This window comes from Bos indicus, chromosome 2, assembly GCF_029378745.1.
Source record: "Bos indicus isolate NIAB-ARS_2022 breed Sahiwal x Tharparkar chromosome 2, NIAB-ARS_B.indTharparkar_mat_pri_1.0, whole genome shotgun sequence".
Classification (NCBI taxonomy): Eukaryota; Metazoa; Chordata; class Mammalia; order Artiodactyla; family Bovidae; genus Bos; species Bos indicus.
Window position 1 is genome coordinate 126,550,437 of NC_091761.1, and position 22,444 is coordinate 126,572,880.

Genomic DNA, 22,444 nt, shown 5'->3' on the forward strand with positions numbered 1-22,444 from the left:
CCAAAATCAATTTAATAAAACAGTGGCATGGTCAGGACTGCACATTCAGGTCCAGAGGCTTCCAGCAGCTTCGTGAATCTAATCCCAATTCTCCGCTTTCTGTGCCCTGGGGTAGTAGGAAAGGACTCTCAAGTTTCCCTAAACCCCGAGTCCGCTCAGAGCGGTGGGTTCTGGGATTCGCAGTATTCCCCGCGATGAGTTTAGACTTCGTGGGCCAATAGAATTCGAGTAGAGACAGCTGTACCCGCCTCCGCTGCCTCCTGGTTGCTCAGGGACTCCTCATGCATTAGCCAATGAGAAGCACACGGGTCCTGGTCGCCTGGGAAACCGTGTGACAACAAGATGGCGGCGCCGCGGGTGGTTCTGCGGCCTGCGTGGTGAGTTACAGAAAGGCCCCAGACCTTTCTGCTCGTGGAGTCCCTCTCACATAGGCTGGGGCCCTCACCGCGAGAGCCTCGAGGACATGCGAGCCCCACATCCCGGCCCCTCCAGTAGACTCCCCGCGCCTGGGAGCAGATTCAGGCCGCCACCTACCACGGCTATGGGCGGAGGCAGAGGGTTGACGACTTCCAGGGAGGGTCTCGTGGTAGAAGTCGCGTGGTGAGCGCTTCCAGCTGAGATTTAGGGAATGAAGGTGTGCAGCCTGCTGGCCCGTGTCCGCGCTGGAGAGCACTGGGACCTGTTGGAAGACCAATTTGACTCTCAAAGCTTGAGTCTGAAGAGGCAGGCAGTCTAACCTTTAGCCGCCTCCGGCTTGAGGAGGAAGACACAGTCTCCCCGCCCCATCATTCCCCCCCTCCCCCCCCACCCCCCCCAGAAAAAACCCAAAGTGAAGGGAATAGACGTGGCTTTGTCCCCAGGGTTCCCAATCTGAGGGAGGAGACACAGCCCTTCTTCGCTCAAGAAGTCCCCAGGCGGAAGGAAAGGAATAGCCGTTGTCCTCAGGGGTCTCCTATGATCACATGGGAAAATTGATCTGCAGAAGGTGTGTTGGATTGGCTTGGAGTGAGATTGGAAGCAGGGAAGTCGGTTTGGGGCCATTGTGACAGCCCCAAAGAAGGGCAGTGAGAGTCCCTCTAGGATGGCCAACGGCGCCACGGGAGGAGGAGCTGTGTGTGAGAAAGGTGCAGGGTTTACCCTGCAGGATTCCGGAACTGATGGGATTAGAGGGGAAAAAGGAGGGAAATTTTTTGTTTGGATCAGTTCAGTTCAGTTGCTCAGTCGTGTCCGACTCTTTGCGACCCCATGAATCGCAGCACCCCAGGCCTCCCTGTCTATCACCAACTCCCGGAGTTCACTCAAACTCACAAACATCTAGTTGGTGATGCCATCCAGCCATCTCATCCTCTGTCGTCCCCTTTTCCTCCTGCCCCCAATCCCTCCCAGCATCAGAATCTTTTCCAGTGAGTCAGCTCTTCGCATGAGGTGGCCAAAGTACTGGAATTTCAGCTTTAGCATCATTCCTTCCAAAGAAATCCCAGGGCTGATCTCCTTCAGAATGGACTGGTTGTATCTCCTTGCAGTCCAAGGGACTCTCAAGAGTCTTCTCCAACACCACACTTCAAAAGCATCAATTCTTTGGCGGTCAGCTTTCTTCACAGTCCAACTCTCACATCCATACATGACCACTGGAAAAACCATAGCCTTGACTAGACGCACCTTTGTTGGCAAAGTAACGTCTCTGCTTTTGAATATGCTGTCTAGGTTGGTCATAGCTTTTCTTCCAAGGAGCAAGTGCCTTTTAATTTCATGGCTGCAGTCACCATCTGCAGTGATTTTGGAGCCCCCAAAAATAAAGTCTCTCACTGTTTCCATTGTTTCCCCATCTATTTGCCATGAAGTGATGTGACCAGAGGCCATGATCTTGGTTTTCTGAATGTTGAGTTTTAAGCCAACTTTTTCACTCTCATCTTTCACTTTCATCAAGAGGCTCTTTAGTTCTTTGCTTTCTGCCATAAGGGTGGTGTCATCTGCATATCTGAGGTTATTGGTATTTCTCCTGGCAATCTTGATTCCAGCTTGTGCTTCATCCAGCCTGGCATTTCACATGATGTACTCTGCCTATAAGTTAAATAAACAGGGTGACAATATACAGCCTTGACTACTCCTTTCCCAATTTGGAACCAGTCTGTTGTTCCATGTCCAGTTCTAACTGTTGCTTCTTGACCTGCATACAGATTTCTCAGGAGGTAGGTAAGGTGGTCTGGTACTTCCATCTCTTGAAGAATTTCCCACAGTTTGTTGTGATCCACACAGTCAAAGGCTTTGGCATAGCCAATAAAACAGAAGTAGATGTTTTTCTGGAACTCTCTTGCTTTTTCAGTGATCCAACAGATGTTGGCAACTTGATCTCTGGTTCCTCTGCCTTTTCTAAAACCAGCTTGAACAACTGGAAGTTCAGGGTTCACGTACTGTTGAAGCCTGGCTTGGAGAATTTTGAGCATTACTTTACTAGCGTGTGAGATGAGTGCAATTGTGGCGGTAGTTTGAGCATTCTTTGGCATTGCCTTTCTTTGGGATTGGAATGAAAACTGACCTTTTCCTGTCCTGTGGCCACTGCTGAGTTTTCCAAATTTGCTGGCATATTGAGTGCAGCACTTTCACAGCATCATGTTTTAAGATTTGAAATAGCTCAACTGGAATTCCATCACCTCCGCTAGCTTTGTTCATAGTGATTCGTCCTAAGGCCCAGTTGACTTCGCATTCCTAGATGTCTGGCTCTAGGTGAGGGATCACATCATTGTGGTTATTTGGGTCATGTAGATATTTTTTGTATAGTTCTTCTGTGTATTCTTGCCACCTCTTCTTAATATCTTCTGCTTCTGTTAGGTCCATACCATTTCTGTCCTTTATTGTGCCCATCTTTGCATGAAATGTTCCCTTGGTATCTCTAATTTTCTTGAAGAAATCTCTAGTCTTTCTTTCCCATTCTATTGTTTTCCTCTATTTCTTTGCATTGATCACTGAAGAAGGCTTTCTTATCTCTCCTTGCTGTTCTTTGGAACTCTGCATTCACATGGGTATATCTTTCCTTTTCTCCTTTGCCTTTTGCTTCTCTTCTTTTCTCAGCTATTTGTAAGACCTGCTCAGACAACCATTTTGCCTTTTATCATTTCTTTTTCTTGGGGATGGTCTTGATCACTGCCTCCTGTACAGTGTCACAAACCTCCATCCATAGTTCTTCAGGCACTCTGTCTATCAGATCTAGTCCCTTGAATCTGTTTGTCACTTCCACTGAATAATCATAAGGGATTTGATTTAGGTCATACCTGAATGATCTAGTGGTTTTCCTTAGTTTCTTCAACTTAAGTCTGAATTTTGCAATAAGGAGTTCATGATTTGTGCCACAGTCAGCTCCCAGCAAGGAAGTCTGGAATTTTGATTTTTTTTTTCCTGTGGGTGAGAAGGAGCCATTGGGAGTATTTAGCAGGGAAGCGACCTGTCAGCTTTGTGTGTAAGAAGATCCCTCTGGCGGTGTGTGGAGACTGGTGCAGGGAGCCACAGGGGCTATCACACTTGGACACACAAACCGCGAGGATGCCTGAGCGAGATGGCAGGAACCAGTGGCACCCCACTCCAGTACTCTTGCCTGGAAAATCCCATGGACGGAGGAGCCTGGTGCGCTGCAGTCCCTGGGGTCGCTAAGAGTCGGACACGACTGAGCGACTTCACTTTCACTTTTCACTTTCATGCATTGGAGAAGGAAATGGCAACCCACTCCAGTGTTCTTGCCTGGAGAGTCCCAGGGACGGGGGAGCCTGGTGGGCTGCCGTCTATGGGTCGCACAGAGTCGGACACGACTGAAGTGACTTAGCAGCAGGTAGGCTGGGGGCAGATTGGGGAGGCTGGATGCTGGGTGATGGGGTGAGGAGACTCTGGGCCTGGTCCTTGGAGGGCACCTCTGAGTGAGGGAGGGGCATGAGTCCCAAACTCCAGAATCAGGACCAAGGAAGCTGCCTCCTGGTGATGCAGGTCCCCGTCCCTGCTTCACGGGAAAATGCGGGGGGAAGGCCAGGGCCATGCATTTCCAAAGTGGAGCTAAAGACTTGACTCAGGATCTAGTGGAGGTCGTCTGACCAACATGTCTAGATATTGGCCACATGATACACTTAATTCACTGAATAGTGACCTTTAATTGCATCCCTGATGTTCATTCATCTTTCCTGAGGGAAGAGGAAAGGAAGGGAAACAAACATTTATGAGGGCCTTCTGTGTGCTAATAACATCAGCAGTCACAAGTTACATTTTTAAGTAATTCCTTTGCGTGTGGCCCTGGGCTAGGTGATTTAAGTGTGTTACCCCTGCCTGGCTGATACTGTTACCATCCCCACTTTATGCTACAGGAAAGTGAGGCGCAGGCTATACTGGTGCTGGAGCCTGTCCAGAGCCTGGCTCTTGACTTCCTGCCACGTGCAGTGTCTTGGTAGAACCCTGCCTTGGGGTTGCCCCTCTCTGGCTCTGAGATGTTGGAAGTGGCACCTGGTTCCAGTAGGAGGGGAGGGACACCCGGGCTTTGTGATGAGCAACTTTGTGAGGACCAGGTCCTTGATAGATGGACAAAAGCCCCTGGCCACCTGGGTGGTCTTGTGCCCAGGATGGAGGTCTGCGGAAGTCCTGGTCGAGTGGCCAGCCTCTGCCCCCATCGCACCCCATTGCCCATTTCTCGGGTACTGCTAGGCCAGAGGCCTCCAGGAGCAGAGCAGAGAGCTAGATATCCAGCGGAGCAGGTGGGCATCAAGCATGGGATCCTGAGGCCAGGTTGCCTCCAGAAACTTCTGCAGGGGCTGTGGGAAGACATGAGGGGCACCGTCCCCTGGACAGTGCCCTCTCCTCGGAAAAGTAGGCAGGGAAGGGCAGGTTTCAGGCTGCTCCCTGGTCCTCAGTGACTGTCCCCAAGGGCTGACTTCTTTCTTCTCAGGGGGTTCCCGATGGCTAGAATCTAGAAGTAGAAATATGAGCTCACCTTTGGCCTCCCTTGGCAAGACCCGGAGAGTGCCTCTACAGTCGGAGCCTGTGAATCCTGGGTAAGGAGCCAGCCTCTTGGAATCTTTGTGTCCATGCCCCTGCCTCCTCCTGGCCCCTCCCATGAACTCAGAGATTGACTCCTAGCGTCTTGGGGAAGCAGTAAGAAGTGATGTATCTTTCCCTGGCCACCTCTTCTTTCTCGTCCCGTCTTCTGGGAGGCTGTCCATGTGTCTAAGCACACCCTCCAGTGAGGTGTGGGCTGTGGGGTAGCTCTTCCATTTATTCGTTGTTCATGAATTAGTTCTGCAGACACTGATGGCCCAGCCGTTCTGGGCCTGGCCACGTTACATGCTGGGCTCTCAGTGAAGGGAAGCCTAGTCATCATTCTGTCGCTTTCATCTTTGCAAAGCATTTTTTTTTTTACCCCTCTCCTTGTTCTTCTGAACCCCACTTTGAGTCATCCGTGTCATGGCCAAGGGGGTCCAGAGAGGTTAAGTGACAGGCCTGGGGTCCTGCAGCCATTTCAGAGCAGAGCTGGGGCTGGGCCCCTGGGCTGGGGCGCTCCTGTGGTCCTCTCCCTAAGGCTCTGCCCTTCAGCTGTTGCCCATCTGTCTCCGTCGGGAGGAGTCAGATACCCTGACGCCTGTGCCTTGGCTCACCCCCTGGCCAGGATGGGATTGGGGGTGGGTGTCCTCACGAGGCATCTTTTTTAGGCTTGGCGAGGGGGGACCTGGTGCCAAAGCACCCCCCACCTCGCCATGGCAGTCCAGGGGGTCTTAACTTGTCTGTCTTCCTTCTCCTTCCTGCCCGTTCCCAGGAGGCGGGGGATAAAAATCTACGGAAATGGTAAGTGTGGGCTCTGGCCCACGGGCCCTCCTCGCCTCCTTGTGTTTGGGCGGATGGAGAGAAAGAGCACGGTGAACTGCCTTGTCAGTCGGGGTGGCTGGCCTGCGACAGTGCTGCCCGCAGCCCTCGGGTTAGGAGACTCCACACCCTGAACAGGGATGTCCTGACTAACGTTGGAATCCCTCTGCTCACTGTGGGGTGGGCTCTGAGGGCACCAGACCCCCACCCGCCTCCCCCGCCCATGACAGCCACCTCCAGCCCATTACAGCCTTTTCTCCTTGAAGCCCAGTCCGCATATGGCTGCCTTGCCTCCTGCAGGCTCAGACCTTTGCATCCCAACAGCACTCTAGCCCCAACTCTGATGCAGGCTTTGGCCCCTCAGGGCCCCCCAGGAGCTGGGCTGGGAGAACAAGAGGCCTGTTCTGGTTGGATCCTTGCTCTCCAGCACCCCAAGTTTTATCTCCTCATACGTGGGGAGTGGGAAGGGGGAGAGGGACAGAGTACAGGCTGTTTCATCTCGGCCAGGGCCCAGGGCCTCAGCCGCAGAGCGGTGACCCGGGCATCCCTGTCTGCAGAAGATGAGGTGGACATGCTGAATGGCGCTCATGGCTCAGAAGAAAGGATCTCTGTCCCTTCCTGCTATGGTGGCATAGGTGCCCCTGTGAGTAGGCAAGGTGAGTGCAGACGCCCAAAGGGGTCTGAGTCCCTGGCATCAGGAAAGACCCCAGTGAGAGAGGCCGTGAGAGGTATGGCCTCGCCTCCTGCCTGCTGGGTCAGAGGCAGCTGCTTCTGCTCCTGGCTGACTGGGCACGTGCCTGCACCCCAGACCTGTTCAGAGTTTGGCTTGGCATGAAGCCGCACATGGGCCCTGCCCTTAGCTCAGGTCTTTTCAAGCCCCAGGGCAGGCTGTGGCTGGCACCTAGGGCTCCGTAGTTGCGGCCTGTGGGCTTAGTTGTACTATGGCACGTGGGATCTTAGTTCCCTGACCAGGGATCAAACCCATGTCCCCTGCATTGCAAGGCAGATTCTTAACCACGGGGCCACCAGGGAAGTCCCTAATTTAAAACATTGTCAGCCAACAAAAAAGTTGAAATAGTTCAACAGATGCTCACACATCCTCCCTCTGTATTCGGTAATAAGTGACATTTTGCTGTGCTTCCTTTCTCTCCATATACACGTCTGGAGGAACACAAGTGTATTTTTTTTGATGAACCATTTGGAAATCAGTCACAGATACCGTGACAGTTCAGCTCTAAGCACTTCCCTGTGCGTCTTCTAGGAAGAAGGAAATACGTAACCACGATGCTGTGATCACACCTCGGAATGTGAACAACTCAGTAACTGACATCCCCGTGTTCCAAAATTCCTCCCACAGCTTTTTTCACTGATTTGGGTTCTACGTGAGAGTCGTGTCATGCGTCTTACTGTTGTACTTCTGCAGAGCAGAGTCCCTGCCTCTTTTAAACAATGATGCTTTTTGAAGAGTCCAGGCCACCTGCCCTGCAGGATGGGCCCCATTGTGACTTGTCCCCGTGCCATTAACTTGCTCCTCTGTCCACTGTACTGCCTGTGAATTAGGGGTGAGATTAGACATGTGATTCAGCTGAGGGTGAACTTTTCGACACTGTTTGTAATGTGACCTGGATGTTGTACCACTTCTTTGTATGTCTTGAGTGCATTACTGAATCTCTGTGCCTCAGATTCCCAAAGCAGTTCATTTCCTCAGAAAAGCTGACACATGAAGTGTTTAGAACAGTCCCCATTGTCTAGGGGCTTCCCTGGTGGCTCCAAAGGTAAAGAATCTGTCTGCAATGCAGGAGACCCTGGTTTCATCCCTGGGTTGGGAAGATCCCCTGGAGAAGGGCATGGTGACCCACTCCTGTATTCTTGCCTGGAGAATCCCATGGACAGAGGAGCCTGGCAGGCTATAGTATAGGTTGCAGCTGCTGTTAGCACGCCTCTTTCCACGTTTGGGGATCTCTCCCCCCTCCCCTGGACCCCCACCCCATCAGCCTCAGCTCTAGGCTGGGTTCGAGGACCTTGTCTGGTTGGCAGTCCCCGTGTACAATGACTCGGAGCTGGTGGCCACCCTGACACGGAAACTGCGGGATCTGGAACGGCAGGTGAAGGCCCAGACTGATGAGATACTGTCCAAGGTGGGCCCCCAGCGGGCAGAGGGCCAGGGTCTGGTCGGAGGGGTGGAAGGGCCCGGGCTGGGGAGGCCAGTGAGGCTACTCTTGCAGTAGGCCAGAGATGATGGGTTCTCGAACCATCTCCCTGACCAGACCTCCCACCTCGGGGGCCACGTCTGGCCTGGGACTGATGTGGGTCCCTGTGACCTGAGCACGGAGCCTCAAGGTCTTCACTGCCGAGCTAGGCCTTCACCCTCAGGTTGGGTGGCAGCAGTGGCTGCTTAGTGCTGGGCACTTGGGGGTGCCCCACACCCTTCCCCCACCTTGGTGGAGCCACAAAAAGGCTCATCTGAGGTACAGGAGCGGTGGCTGCACCCAGGGTGGGACAGGGGCTTCAATCAGGCTCTTCCCATCCGGAAGGGGTTCCTGTGGGCTCTGGAAGCCACCAGGCCCGCTCCCCTCCCACCTCCCTGCTGCAGACTCGGAAGATACAGGCCCTGGAGGAGATGGTGGAGACTCTCGAGAAGCACCAGGGTAAGAGGCCCTCTCTGCGGGCTGGCCAGCTCACCCCTGCACCTCCCCTGGGGCTAGTGACCCCTGGGCATCAGGGCTCCAGAGCATCTGGCTGAGTCCCGTGTGTGTGTATGGGGGGGAGTGGTCTGGACAACGGAGCCCAGAGAGGAGCAGTAACACCCAGGACGGTGCCCTTCTGTGTGGGACCGAGTCCCCCGGGGCACAGCCCTAGCCCAGCCCTGAGTACAGAAAAGCCTGGAGGAAATGCCGCCCCCAGGAGCCTTGCTCTGAGGGAGGCGGGTGGGGGGATGGAGGTTGGTGACCTCCTGAGAGCCCGGGTGTCCCCTCTTCAAGGTCAGGGGAAGGGGCCAAGAGGTGACTCTCAGGGGAATCCCTTGAGTTTTCAGAGGGGCAGCTTCTCCAGGTAAGCCTCGGGCCAAAGCTCTGGTCAAAGCCAGAAGCGAGCAGCCTGGCAGCCTAGGTGCAGGGGCCGTGGAACCCCTCCCGTCTCCCCCCTACCTCCCCAGGCAAGGTGAGCCTGCAGCGGCAGGAGGAGCTGGAGACGGTGTGTGCGAAGCTGCAGCGGCAGGTTGGGGAGATGGAGGTGAGGGAGGTGGCGTGCCCACAGCTGTCTGCCCCCAGAGCCAGGGTCAGAGCCCGCTTCTCTGGGGTCTCCTCAGCGCACACCCCACACAGGGCCCCTCCCCGCTTCCTCAGTTTCGTCTCACCCACTCTCCTCCGGCCACGGTGGGGACCTGCCTCGGGTTCTGTGGCTCTGTCAAGTCCTTTCCCACCTCAGGACCTTGGTCCAGTGCCGTCCCTTCCACCTGAAATGGGTTTTCCCACCTCCCCCTGGTGAGTTTTCACTCATCCTCTCAAAGTGTCAGGTTGAGGCCGGGGGCCCTTCCCTAGGGGACCCCCTTGAACTCTGACCTGGGCAGGTTCTCCCTCCTGGGCTTTCTTAGAACCACACCTCTTCTTCTCTGGGGGACCATAGACTCCATGAGGGAGGGAGGGAAGGACGCTTTTCCCCTGTTGGGTGGGGCCTGGCCGTGTGTGCGTGCCGTGTCGCTCATAGCCGCTCCCTGCCTCTGGAGGTAGCATTGCACTCACCCAGGGTCACCTGTCTTGCCCCCACTCATATAGCAAGGCTTGAACCGGAGGGACCCTAGGCTCCAAGGAGGGTCCTGGGCACACATGCTTCCTCAGTGCTGCCCCCCACGCCCCAACTCCCTCACCAGCCCTGTCAGAAGCTCTTCCTGAGGTCTCCGCCCCACAGAGTTGCTCTCCAAAGCCCCAACCTAAGAGCACAGATGCAAACTCCCAAGCCGCTGCTGCAGCTGAGGGCCCTTGGCACCCAGGCCTCTTCCTACCTGGGGCTGTGGGCACACAGCTGCTCCCTGAGAAGTCCGCTGGGATACTGCCCACAGCCATGCAGCTTCGCTGAGCCGCCACCACAGGGCCGAGGGCTGCCCACCCAGGGCAGAGGGCACTGGGGCTCCCACCTTCACACTGTTCATGCATCTGTTGCTCCCTTAATTTAGGAAACTCATCCAAAGTCTTTCCTATGTGTCCTGCCCTCGTGGGGCTGACAGTCTAGAGGGGACAGACACATATACAAGTATGTAGGAAGAGCCACAAGTACAGAATACGCTGAAATAGTTCAAGGGGTGACGCAACAGAGACTAGCCGGGATTTGGGCCACTCTGAGGGGTGACGTTGGGCAAGAGATACAGAGGATGAGGCGAGGTATCAGGGAAAAGAGGATCCAAGCCAGAGAGGAAAGCTTCCACTTCCTCCTGCCATGTCTTGGGCTTGTGGCTGGGAGCTGTGGGGAGCGAAAGGGAGAAGGGGGAGAGGCCACAGGGACCACATCCCGGAGCCAGGCGCAGTGGGGAACAGGATCCCGGAGTGTGGAAACCGTAGGCAGGTTTGAGGTGGAGGAGTGGGCCGGGGAGGGCAGGCAGACGAGCAGTTTGGCGGTCCGGGAGGAAGAGGGCTGTGGCTTGGCCCAGGGGAGAGGAAGCAGAGCGGGTGCAGGACTCAGGTCTGCTGTGGCACGGGTGCCACAGGCCTGGGGGTCCTGGGGGTGGGCAGGGAGAGGATCAGGTGATGGAGGAAGCCAGCGCCACTGACCGAGACCAGGAGGCTGAGGGATCGACGTTTGGGAATCTTGACTGTTTGGGCCAGTTCATTTTGAGTCCGAGATGCCTGTGGGAGGTCTTTTAAGTGGCTAGAAATCTGAAACTGAAAAGGAACATGTTGCAAGAGATGAGCACAGAAGTGTGCCTGCTGGGTTAGGCACTGGGCAAGTGGCCGCCTGCAAGGAGCTGCAGTGAGCTGTGGGGCTGGAGGCCCAGCGGGAGTGGGTGGAGGAAGGGCGTGGGGATGAGGAAGCAGCACCAGGAAGTATGGACGACTCAGAAGCCCTCCTGTGGCAAAGGATTGTGAGGCCAGCCCTGGAGAGGCCACACGTGGGTGGGCATACCTCTGAGCCCGCAGAGCGAGGCGTTCCTGCCCCTCCTCCCACTCGGGCCAGACCCACACGGCCTCCCGCAGCCATCATGGCTGCCTTCAGCGAGTTCCTACTTGTGCCGGGGTCTGTGCTAAGGACATACACGTCAGTCATCTTCACAAGCTTTGTCTGACAACTCCCATTTTACAAGGAGAAGCCTCAGGCTCTAGGAGAAGGGGCCTCCCAAGGCCACAGCGAGGAAGTGGCCCAGAGGCCTGGCCCCATAACCCCACGGCCCCATTGGCCAAGACCTGAAGTGGGGGGCTGCATGATGCCACCAGTTCCCTGGGAAGGGGCTGAGCTGACAGTGAGCGCCCCCTGATGCCTCCGGCTTCTCTCCTCCCAGCGGTTCCTCGGTGACTACGGGCTGCAGTGGGTGGGTGAGCCCATGGACCAGGAGGACTCGGAGGATGGCGAGAGGGACTGGATGACGGCCAAGAAGTTCTGGAAGCCAGGTAGAGTGGGGGTCCACCCTGGCCCCTCCTGCAAAGGAAACTCCAACAGCTCTGGATGGCCCGCAGCTGTTGGGACACCAGCTCATTCGCGCCCCCGCTCCTCTGCCTTGCTGCTGTCACGGGGGCAGGAGAGAGAGGCCCCAGCCTCCAACACTGACCACCTAACCCCGGACTCTGCTTGCTCAAGTTGCTAAAGGCTCCAGGGACCCAGAGATGCAAAATGTTAACAAGACCTCCCTTGTCTCAGGCACTATAGTTTACAAAATGTCACCCATTCAAAAGCTGTGGCCCTTAGAAGCGATTCCCCATCCTTTGGAAGCCGCCTCTCAGTCCAAGGGCTCAGCCACCTCTTTAGACTGCCTCTCCAGGTTCATCTGTAGCAAACCATTGGAATCCACCCACTTCTGTGGAACGCCACCACTTTTTAACTCTACCGCTAATATCCAGAGGGATGCACTCCAGAGATTTGGGGCCATTGAACTGGCTGGGTTCTGAAAGCTGGGTCCATTCTTCCATCATTGCCTGGAAGGTAGTTCTCCAGGTTGTGGAGTTGGTCACACTTATCCTGGGTGTGACCAGAATGTGAGGTGGGTTCTCATCTCCGCCCTCCCACCTAGCCCCGGTGTGATTTGGATACTCAAGTTCCATTCTCTGAGCCTCCAGTTCCTCATCAGTAGATGGGGCTGGGGTAGGGAACTGCTACCCACTCCAGCATTCTTGCCTGGGAAATCCCATGGACAGAGGAGCCTGGCGGGCTACAGTCCATGGGGTCGCAAAGAGTCAGACATGACTGAGCGACTTTCACTTTCATTCTTCCCTGTGGAGTTAATTAGGAGCCGTGAGTTGGACACAGCATCTGGCACTGACCTTGCAGGTTGTCAGTCCACAAATGGGAGCTCTCATTGTTTTCCGCCATCAGAAGGCAGTGGCAGTCTCGTGGGAGCATGGGGTTGGCCCTCGGGACCATCTGGAAGGCACCTACCCTGTCCTAATTTCATAAGTTTCCTGCTGGGTAAAAACCCAGGCTGAAAACCTGAGAGTCCCACCTTCTGCACTTTGAGCAGATCCCCCTAAGTCTCAGGGCACAACCCCCTCACCCTTTTTGCAAAAGTATCATTTCCCATTTGTACCACATTACTAACTTAAGGCATTTTTATAAGTAGCCTTGACATGGGCCAGGAATGATTCCATTTTACAGATAAGAAAACAGAGGCACTTAAGTCTGAAGACTGTTGAGGGAAAGGGCAAGACTTAAGGCTGAGAGCCCATTGGGAGGTGGTTACAGTCATCCAGGGTAGAAGATAATATGATGCCCAGCATATGGGTGGGGCTGGTGAGGAGGGGCAGAGCAGAGAGATTTAGGAAGAGAATCCCTGGTCTTGACGATGACTGTACATCAGGCAGAGGGTGGGAGGAACCTGGGGGGACCCTGGGGAGCAGGGCTGTGGGGAAGATGCCCAGTCCTTTTGGGACATGGCAAAGCTGGGGGACTGTATGGCGCTCAGGCCGTGCCAGGAGCTGAACCCTGTGCAGAGTGCTCAGTGTCTCCAAGGACCTCTGCCCCGATGAAAGGCGAGACCTGGCAGGCAACTGCCAGAAGCTGTAAGAATGTCCCTCCCTGGGGTCTAGGACCAAAGGCCTGCCAGCACTTCGCGCGCATACACACACCCCCCACCCCACCCCACCCCGTGTGGTGTGCCGGCTCAGGCCTCGTGTGGCCCTGCTGACTTGTGGGAGGCCAGACGTCCTCCTGGGCAGTGGGGCCTCCCTGCTCCTTTGGGGAAGAGGTCAGACCAGACAGCCAGTTTCTGGACCTGGCTCTGTGGATTCCAGCCTCTTCCCTCAAAGAGAGAGCAGCCCCACCTCCCCTGCGTTGTTTGTTTTTGCTCAGAGTACGGCCGCTCTGAAGTCACTTGTGAAAGCCACCCGACCGCGAGCTCTCCGTCTTCTGCCTTTCGATTCTTCAGCAGGGAGGGGCCTCAGTTTAGCTCTCCTGCCAGAGGAACAACATGTTTCTCATTTCTAGCAGCTTTTTCTCTAGGGACTGCCCCAGCTTTTTCCCTTCTCCCCACAGCCTTGTCCCCAGGGGCTAGCTTGCCCCTGCCCCAAGGGTCCTCGGGTCCCTGAAGCTGGTCTCTGGCTGGCCCTGTTGCTCTGGCCTGTTTCTTAGGCTGTCTGATCCCCTGGAGAAGGAAATGGCAACCTACTCCCATCTTCTTGCTTGGGGAAATGCCATGGACCGAGGAGCCTGGAGGGCTTCCGTCCATGGGGGTCACAAAAGAGTCAGATACGACTTAGTGACTCAACAACAGCTGTTGGCTTCCACCCCCCGCAGACCCTGGGGCAGCAGGCCAGCTGACAGGTGAGCTGGGGTATCTGTATTAGGCAAACAGGCTGATCCAAACTTTCTAGAGCCTGGGACTCTTGCCTTAGGGAGGACAGTTGATTAGGCCAACGAAGGGCCTAGGGGCTTGAGAGGAAGCCTTGCAAGGGCTTGGCCCCGGGCCCGGTCATTCTCCCCTTCCCACCAGTAAGCTGCGTGGAGGCCGTGCCAAGCGCTGCGGGGTGTGCAGAGACATGAAAGGCACCGTTCAGCTCTGGTCCTAACCACCTTCGAGTCAGGTGCTGCGCCTCAGGGCTGAGAGCTCCGGCCAACTCTGAGTCCTCACTCCCTTCTCCCCACCCCTCTGAGCACTTCAGTCCTCCAACCCCTTGTCCAGTTCCTGCTTTCCTCCTACCATCCCCACCTCCCCAACCCTTTTCCCCAAGCCTAGGCTCCTGCATCTCCGCTCCGGAAGCCACCCTGCCTCCTCTGTGGGGCTGCAACCGGCTTCACTCATCCCCAGGTGGCCCTCGAGCCCCTGGAACTGGGTTGGCCTAGACCTCAGGCAGGCTGGCCGCCTCCCACCAGCTCAGGCCTGTGCTGTGACCACTTCCCCTGCAAGTGCCCTGCCCCCTTTTCTCCACTCCTTTGAAGCTCAGCTCAAAGCCCACCTGCTCGAGCAAATGTGCATGGAGCGCCTGCTTGGCGCCAGGCATGGTGCCGCCCTGCAGCTGCCTGGGCACATGGTTAAGGGCCCTGCGTTAGAGTGAAAGCCTTAAAGGCCCTGGCTGAAGAGGGGGGCGTGGTCAGACCCTGTGCGGGGAGACCGCTTTCCCCTCTGAGTCCACATCCTGCCCTGTGAAGTGAGGAGATGGCACGATTGACCACCCCTCCCCAGGCCATGGAGAGCCCCGCGTGCCCCTAGTGTGTGTGGCGCATCCTTGCGGGTCGATGCGCAGTCAGTGACCAGGGACTGTGTCCATTTACTGCTCTGGCCTGCTCTGCTCCGGAGCGCCAGCACGGGCTCGCTTGACCCAAAGGCCAGGGGCAGATGCCTATGCAGGGCCTGGGTGCCCTGGCTTGGGTGGTCGGAGCCCCTGCACAGGATGAGGGGGGATGGGCAGCGTGATGCTCAGAGGAGTGGCCTGAGCAGTCGGACCCTGCTGAGTCAGGCTGGTTGTGGTGCCGGAGGTAACCAGGCTCTGGGGGCCTGTTTTCTCCCTGCTGGTTCCTCTGAAGAGTGGAGCAACTGTAGGCAAAGTCCCCAGAGCAGGGCCTGGCTTGCAGGTGTGTGGAAGCAGTGGGTTTGCTTCCTGTTCAACCGCCTTCACCTGGGTGCTTGGGGACGGGCCTGCCAGGGTGCCTCAGCCACTGCTGGCATTTCACGGCAGCCAGCTGGGCCTCCCACGAGGGTGGGCCCCCCACGAGGGGCCAGCCCAGGGTGGGCCCCCCACTCAACCTGCACGTAGTCACAGGGTCTAACCCTCCTATGGGCCCTGCGGCCCCATTGGTGGCACTTAACCACATGCCACGGGCACCGTTTGTCTCCGTCTCCTTTGCTCAAGTCTGAGCCTGAGGAGGGCAGAACCCTGGGCGTGGGCACCACCATGCTGCTCAGGGCGGGCAGAGCATGGCCGCTCCAGGCACGCTTGCTGGATGGCGGGGTGGTGGGTGGAGGAGTGGGTCCAGGGCTTCTTCAGCAACGCTCTCTGGGCCAGGCTCAGGGCTGGATGCTCTTGCTGGTGTAGCCAGGAAGACAGACAAAATGACAACAACCTGTGACAAGGACCGAGAGTGGGCCCGAGGGTTCCAGAAGCCCAGGAGGAACAGGGACCCAGGCTCGGGGTGAGGGGAGGGGCTCCTGACAAGGGCCTCCTCAGAGGTGGTGAGAGGGCGCCCCGAACCCTGAGGTGAGCAAGAGGGAGGGGCACGAGTGACAGCAGCGGCCGTCTGCCAGGCACTTCCCGTGAGCCTCCCTGCAGCCCTGTGAAGTGCGGCCTGTTATCGTCCTCGTTGTGTGGAAGAGGAAGCTGAGGCCCAGAGACGCTGGCCCACGTGCCCAGGGTCCCACAGCTAGGAAGTGGTAGCCCTGCTCGTACGGCCCCAGAGCGTGAGCCCGGAGAGCCTTCCGACGGCGGCTGCAGAGCTGGGGCCCAGAGGCTCTGGGCCCCGAGGGTCAGGGAGCGTGGACTCGATCTCCGAGCCTCAGCACTCCCCTCCGGAAGTAAAATCATGGGCCCTCACAAGTTGGATGAGGGTCTCCCTGCACTGTGCCCCTCCTTGGGAAGGAACCCGCCCCCCGCCCCGTAAGCAGAATCTGAAGAACCAGCACTGAGAGGCAGCCTGCGTGGCCACAGAGGACAAAGGCCGAGGGTCACCTGGGCCCTGCACACGGCGTGACCCGGGGCGTGTTGCCTCCTTGGGCCCAGTCTCCTCATCTGTAGAGTGGAAGCAGGAAGGCCTGCCTCTCGGTGCTCGGCATGTAGTCAGCTCACCCCCGGATCTTGTGGGAAGGATGGAGAGTTCTAGTATCTCCCCCCAACTCCCTGGAGAAACTGCAGCTCAGAGAGCAAGTGCCCCACTTGACCTCTGTCTGACCTGCCTCATCCCATGTGACGTGGCTGCCAGGTTGTTGGGGGTCTGGGGGGCCCCCGGCTTCTGTTGAGCACTCCCTGCTGCGAGAGGGTGATGCCTGGCTCTTCCCGCCTTATTCTTTCGGCCCTGGCTTGTCCAGAGCTGAGTTTCCTTCTCTGGGGGTGCCTTGTCTCACTTCGGATCTGTGGCATCTGATACCTGCCAGCCCACCCTGCTTTCACTTCTCCACCCTGGCTGGGAGAGATTTCCTTGGCAAACTGTCCCTTTCCCTTTTGTTGCTTCTGGGCGTCCTCCCCTGGCCTTCTGCCTGCGCCTTTCCTGTCGACCCAAGAGCTCCCTGAAAGAGCCCAGGCCCCAGGAGGCGGCTCCTCTTGGCTCTGCTCTGCATGGCCTCCTCTGGCCAAGTCACGTGACTTCCTGGGCCTCGCTTTCCCATCTGTAGGAAGCTAGGGACAGGGGCAGGCGTGGAAAGTGATGAGCTGCTCTGTTGTTATTTTTAGGTTTACGGAGATGTTCTGAAAGTAGTTAGTTATTAAAGGAAAATAGTGTCTTGATGTTGTTCTGACTCATACCAGGGATACCCAGGATGTTCTGTGAGTTTTTCGTGGGAGTCTCAGGGACCCCAGGGGACCCTAGGAGAGGGTGGGGCAGGTGCAGCCCCTACAGCAGTAGAAGGTGCAGACAGGCAGAGGGGAAGGCCAGCTGGGGCCTACCGTTGCAGCAGCCACAAAGGCAACAGGAAATAGGGCCGCCCACATCTGTACTTCCCCCGGTACAGCAACTGCACCTCTGTGGGGGATGGAACTGGGTCCCCAGAATCCTGACCCACATCCTGCCGCACCTTGGCTGTCGTGGTGAAAAACAACTTCCAAGGAGGACCAGAAAGCCCCACCGGTGTTTGTTTTCATTTTTTTGCTTTTGGCTGCACCGTGTGGCAGGCATGTGGGATCTCAGTTTCCCTAGCAGGAATCGAACTTGCGCCCCCTGTATTGGAAGCACAGAGTCTTAATCACTGGACTGCCAGGGAAGTCCCCAGTCATCAGTATTTTGTAGCCTTGCCACCCTAGTAGATGACTTACTTGGGGGCTGCTGCTGCTGCTGCTAAGTCGCTTCAGTCGTGTCCGACTCTGTGTGACCCCAAAGACAGCAGCCCACCAGGCTCCCCCGTCCCTGGGATTCTCCAGGCAAGAATACTGGAGTGGGTTGCCATTTCCTTCTCCAATGCATGAAAGTGAAAAGTGAAAGTGAAGTTGCTCAGTCGTGTCCGACTCTTAGAGACCCCATGGACTGCAGCCTACCAGGCTCCTCTGTCCATGGGATTTTCCAGGCAAGAGTACTGGAGTGGAGTGCCATTGCCTTCTCTGACTTGGGGGCTAGATCCCTTCAAAGACTGAGAACAGGCTCCTGGCCTGCCCCCCACCAGCATCCCAGCTGCCCTGTCCCCCTTTCTGCGCTGGCACCTGTCCTGACTGTCCCCACCACCCCACCTGCACCCCATGAAGCTTAGGAACAGCTATATGGAGAAGCAGAGGCCAAAGCTGCCAGCTTGTCAAAGGGCTCTATGACTCAAGAAACATATGTCCAATCCAAGGTCTGTCCCATGTCCATTCTGTCCAGTGGCTGTCCTGACCCTCGCCTCCCTCTCCTGATGGTGCAGATGGGTGGGAAAAACAGATTTTAGGTCAACCACTTTTTCTAACTCACCAAGTGGCCTGGGGCAAGTCACTTTCCGTCTCTGTGGGCCTGTTTCCTCATGTGTAAAATGGAGATAAATAAGCCCTGGCTCGTAGCCCATTCCTGCGCGGTGGACTTGTTAACAGTAGCTGACAGACACATGCTCGTTGGAAGCCTTACATGGTCCTCTTGGATCCTCACACCCTCCTGGTACTGTCATCATCCCCTTCCAGAAGAGAATGCTCTGGTGCAGAGCGGTAAAATGACTTGACCAGGGTGATGCAGGAAGGAGGGGAAGAGCTGGAATTTGAGCTCAGACCGTTGGGAACTCAGCACTGAGCCTTTCAGCTGCTAACCCCGTGCCTGGCACGTCTGACCCGGGATGAGTCCTGCTCCCACCACTTACTCGTGTGTCCCTAGGCCAGCCTTTAACCTCTAGCCTTTCGTTTCCTAATATGGAAAATGGGGATGTTCATGGTCCCTACAGCATAGGGTTGGCATGAAGAGAGAATAGGATAATAGATGGTAAACCCCTCCCACAAAGCAGATGCTCACTAAAAGACAGCCAGTATTATTATCTAGGTCAGCTGTCCTTCTCCCTCTCCAGGGGGGTCACTTAAAGAGATGCTAAGTCCCCTGCCCAGCGTGGGAAGGGGCCATGGAAACCAGGGCCCCGGAACACACAGCAGCCCCTAAGAGAGGCTTATGGGTGTCTATCCGCTTTGCCAGGGGACTCGTTGGTTCCTCCCGAGGTGGACTTTGACAGGCTGCTGGCCAGCCTGAAAGATCTCAGCGAGCTGGTGGAGGACAGCGACACCCAGGTGATGCCAGTGCCCGACAGAGTGCCGCACCGGACCCTTGAACCCATCCCGCTGAGGCTCTACCGGAATGGCATCGTGATGTTCGATGGGCCCTTCCGGCCCTTCCACGATCCCTCCACACAGGTAGGAGTGACAGGGACGGGGAGACAGGCCCAAGCACCCTCAAGCTGCTCTGGTGGCCAACCCCTTGCTCACCATTAAATGGGCCCAGCTCTCCCCCAGCACCCCAGGCTCATGTGCAGCCTTCAGCAGCACTCCTACCTGCCCGAGCCATGGGGCTCTACTTCCAGAGTAGGATCCACAGAGGGAGCCCGGCCCCGTAGCCTGCCATCTAGACAGGAAACAGGGTCCAGCCCAGGCCTCATCCGACCTCTCTCCCCACAGCGCTGCCTCCGAGACATACTGGATGGCTTCTTCCCCTCAGAGCTCCAGCGGCTGTACCCTGATGGCGTCCCCTTTAAGGTGATGGGCTGATCCCAGATCCACTCACTCACTCCCAGTGTGGGGATTTTGCAGGGGGGGTGGGATTGCTTTCTCAGGCCTCACCTAGAGGCGCTACTCCACTTCAGGGGACCCCCCCCCCCACCATCTGATGACCTCTCCAGAAGGAGAGGGAGCCTGAAACCAGCCTGGGAAGGGAGCTGGGAGGCTGTGGTGGCCCCTGGGGCTCTAGCAGCAGCAGCAGCCTGAAGCAGGGAAGGCTGGTGGCTGAGCAGCAGGCAGTGCCCCCTGCTGGCTGCCTCGAAGCACAGCCTTCAGCTGCCTGGGACCCTCCTCCACCACGTCCAGGACACCCGGACCAACTGGGGACAGTGAAGAGTCCATGCAAAAGCGACCTGGCTCCCCCTAGGGGCTCCTGGCGTCTCCTGGTTGGGGTGGAAGGCAGTGCCTTGGGAGGAGGCAGATGTTGGAACTAAAGAATTGAGGTGCAGCCAGCCCCCTGCTGTGGGGGTGGTGGGCGGTGAGATGAGGGTGACTGGACCAACCTGAGGCGGTGCCCCCGAGGGTGGTGTGTTAGTTCCACAATGTGAGCATGTGAGGGAGCGCGCGCCAGCCGGGCTTGGAAACTACCGTGAGTCACGACCGGGGGTGTTCGAGGCAGTGCGTGCCAAGCCAGGCTTTGGCCTCTCCTAAACACCCTCATCCCTCCCCTGCTCTGGGAGGGGGATGTCAGTACTGTGACTCCAGCTGGCATGATGAGGGGAGCTTGCAGGGAGAGCAGGGATCAGGTGGGTGAGAGCTGCACAAATGGCAGGTCTCCTGCTCTCTCCCAGGGCCTCCGCTTCCTCATCTGTAAAATGGGGATTGTGTCAGGCCACCCCGCGGGCCTATTCCTGGGGTCTCTGGGCACGGAGGGGTGGGGATGAAGCCCAGGGCTGAAGAGCTGTGCCTGCCACTGTTTCCCTTCCTTCTTGCCAGGTGAGTGACCTGCGCAGTCAGGTCTACCCAGAGCATGGGCTGGACCCATTCCCAGGTGAGGGCCGCGTGGTAGGCCTGCAGAGGATTCGAAAACCCTTGGACAGCATAGAGCATTCAGGTGAGCTCAGCCCTGTGGCTGAGCCAGGTGGTGGGAATGCTGTGCCCAACAAGCTCCAGGTGGGCCTCCTCCACCATCACTCCAGTCCCCGCCCGACCAAGGTTCCCCGATGCCTTCCCTGCAGGCTCCAGGATGACCGCCGAGAAGTTTCTGAACAGGCTCCCCAAATTTGTGATCCGACAAGGCGAGGTGATTGACATCCGGGGCCCGATCCGGGATACCCTGCAGGTGAGCCCAGCCCTGGCTCTCCGGGCCTTACTGTGTGTGGTTGCCATCAACCCTCACCCAGCTGGCCAGAGCAGTGGTTAATCTGGAGGCTCAGGCTTGGGGGCCCCTCAGGATGGCCTGCATGGAGAGACAGGCCCCTCACAGCTAGCTGTTCCACCGTCTCCTGGAAATGATGGAGCTGCTGAGGGCTCTGAGTAGGGACCAGAAAGCATCTGGCACAATATGGGAGCAGGAGCTGTAAGAACGGGCAGGTCAGGGGACTCTAGGTTGGGGGTGAGCCCAAGTCCAGGTCACCCCCTCGAGGTTCAGTCTGAAATACACCTTCCTGGGCTTCACAGAACTTGCCATTCCCTCTTCTCACTCCCTGTCCTCTTCTCCCCGTGAAAGGTACCAAACCCGTTTCCACCCCTGACTCTGCCTTCACCACACGTGGCCAAGTCCTGCCAGATCTGTCGATCCCCAGAACTGCTCCCAAATCCATCTCTTCTCTCCATTTCTGTCCCTGCCAACCTAGCCCAGGCTCCCGTGTCTCCAAGACAACTGCAGTGGCCCCCTCACTGACCTCACCTCCACTCCCACCCTGCCAGCCATCCTTCCCCAGCAGCCTCTGTGCCCTTTTAAAAATGCAAATTGGATCTTGGCTCTTCCCTGTTGAAACCCTCCAGTGGTTCCTAGGTAAAGCCTGTCATTCCTTCCTGGTCCTCTTCCCATCTTTTACCTTTTCTTTCTTCCCAGTCCAGCCTGATCCCCATGAACTAAGAAAGAGAGTGAAGTCGCTCAGTCGTGTCCGACTCTTTGGGACCCCATGGACTGTAGCCTACCAGGCTCCGCCCATGGGATTTTCCAGACTCTCGAATATATCACCTCTTCTCAGAAGCCTTCTCTCATCTATGCTATCTGGGATATCCTTCCCCCGCCCTCCTTCCATTTCTAAGAACTCTTCATCCTTCAGTCAGCTCAGGTGTCATTTCCCTAGGGAAATGCTGGGTTAGGCATCCAGCCTGGTCGCTGTCGGATTACGTCTTCCCCACTAGAATAAGGGAATGATGGAGCCACCTCTCAAAGCTTCCCTTCTGTTTCCTCTCCTTGGGCCCCAGTTTACACACTGGGCCCCTTTTGGCTCACTGGTCTCATCCATCCCTGGGCAGGGAGATGTCCCCTGTAGGGGTTGGGGGAGGCCCTGACTCTGGCAGGGTCCAGGGCTCTGTCCACTCCATCAATGCTTTCCAGAACTGCTGCCCATTGCCTGTCCGGATCCAGGAGATCGTGGTGGAGACGCCTGCCTTGGCTGCTGAGCGTGTGAGGTGAGGGCCGAGTGGAGAGGTGAGGACGCTGGGCTTGAGTTCCTCGGGGGAGCACTGACGGCCTCTGGGTCCGCAGGAGCCGGGAGTCTCCGGAGTCGCCGGCGCCCCTGCTCTCCATGCTGCGCATCAAGTCTGAGAACGGCGAGCAGGCTTTCCTGCTGATGATGCGGCCGGAAGACAGGGTCGGCGATGTTCGCGCCCTGCTCGCACAGGCCAGGTGGGCGCGGGGCACGGCTGGCGACCGCAGTGGGGCTCAAGCGCCACGACCCAGCCTGATCTGTGATTCCCTGTCCCCAGGGCCGTGGAGCCCAGCACCTTCGAGATCTTCAGTACGTTCCCGCCCACAGTCTACAACGACGACGCGCTCACACTGCAGGCCGCGGGCCTGGTGCCCAACGCCACGCTGCTGCTTCGGGTTCGTCGGGCCTCGCCGCCCGCCCCCGGCCCCAAATAAACCGCCCGCCCGCCTGATACCGGCTGCTCCGCGAGGCTGTCTTGGCGGGGCAGCCCCGCTGCGCTAGCTCTGCGGAGGGGGC

At 57.2% G+C, this 22,444-nt stretch overlaps 1 protein-coding gene across 7 annotated transcripts; it reads left to right on the forward strand.

Annotated features, from left to right (window-relative positions):
* Positions 1 to 299: 299 nt before the first annotated feature.
* Positions 300 to 22,379, forward strand: UBXN11 (UBX domain protein 11). Of its 7 annotated transcripts, none has more exons than XM_019980734.2 (15): positions 300 to 377; positions 4,919 to 5,024; positions 5,783 to 5,811; positions 6,387 to 6,485; positions 7,867 to 7,967; positions 8,423 to 8,477; positions 8,984 to 9,060; positions 11,318 to 11,426; positions 18,748 to 18,962; positions 19,224 to 19,301; positions 20,259 to 20,376; positions 20,501 to 20,604; positions 21,835 to 21,908; positions 21,985 to 22,125; positions 22,206 to 22,379. In XM_019980734.2, the coding sequence occupies exons 2-15, from the start codon at positions 4,954 to 4,956 to the stop codon at positions 22,360 to 22,362; spliced, it is 1,428 nt and encodes a 475-aa protein (XP_019836293.1). In that variant the 5' UTR covers positions 300 to 377; positions 4,919 to 4,953; the 3' UTR covers positions 22,363 to 22,379. The 7 variants fall into 7 exon arrangements, with proteins under 7 accessions (XP_019836293.1, XP_070632112.1, XP_070632111.1 ...); XM_070776011.1 differs by having other exon boundaries at positions 7,867 to 7,934; XM_070776010.1 differs by lacking the exon at positions 300 to 377 and adding an exon at positions 861 to 985.
* The last annotated feature ends 65 nt before the right edge of the window (positions 22,380 to 22,444 follow it).

Coding starts and splice junctions, on each gene's coding strand:
- UBXN11 (XM_070776006.1), top strand. CDS start 6,053: ATGACAGCCACCTCCAGCCCATTACAGCCTTTTCTCCTTGAAGCCCAG. Junction 19,302..20,258: donor CTGATGGCGTCCCCTTTAAG/GTGATGGGCTGA, acceptor CCTTCTTGCCAG/GTGAGTGACCTGCGCAGTCA. Junction 20,605..21,834: donor CGATCCGGGATACCCTGCAG/GTGAGCCCAGCC, acceptor AATGCTTTCCAG/AACTGCTGCCCATTGCCTGT.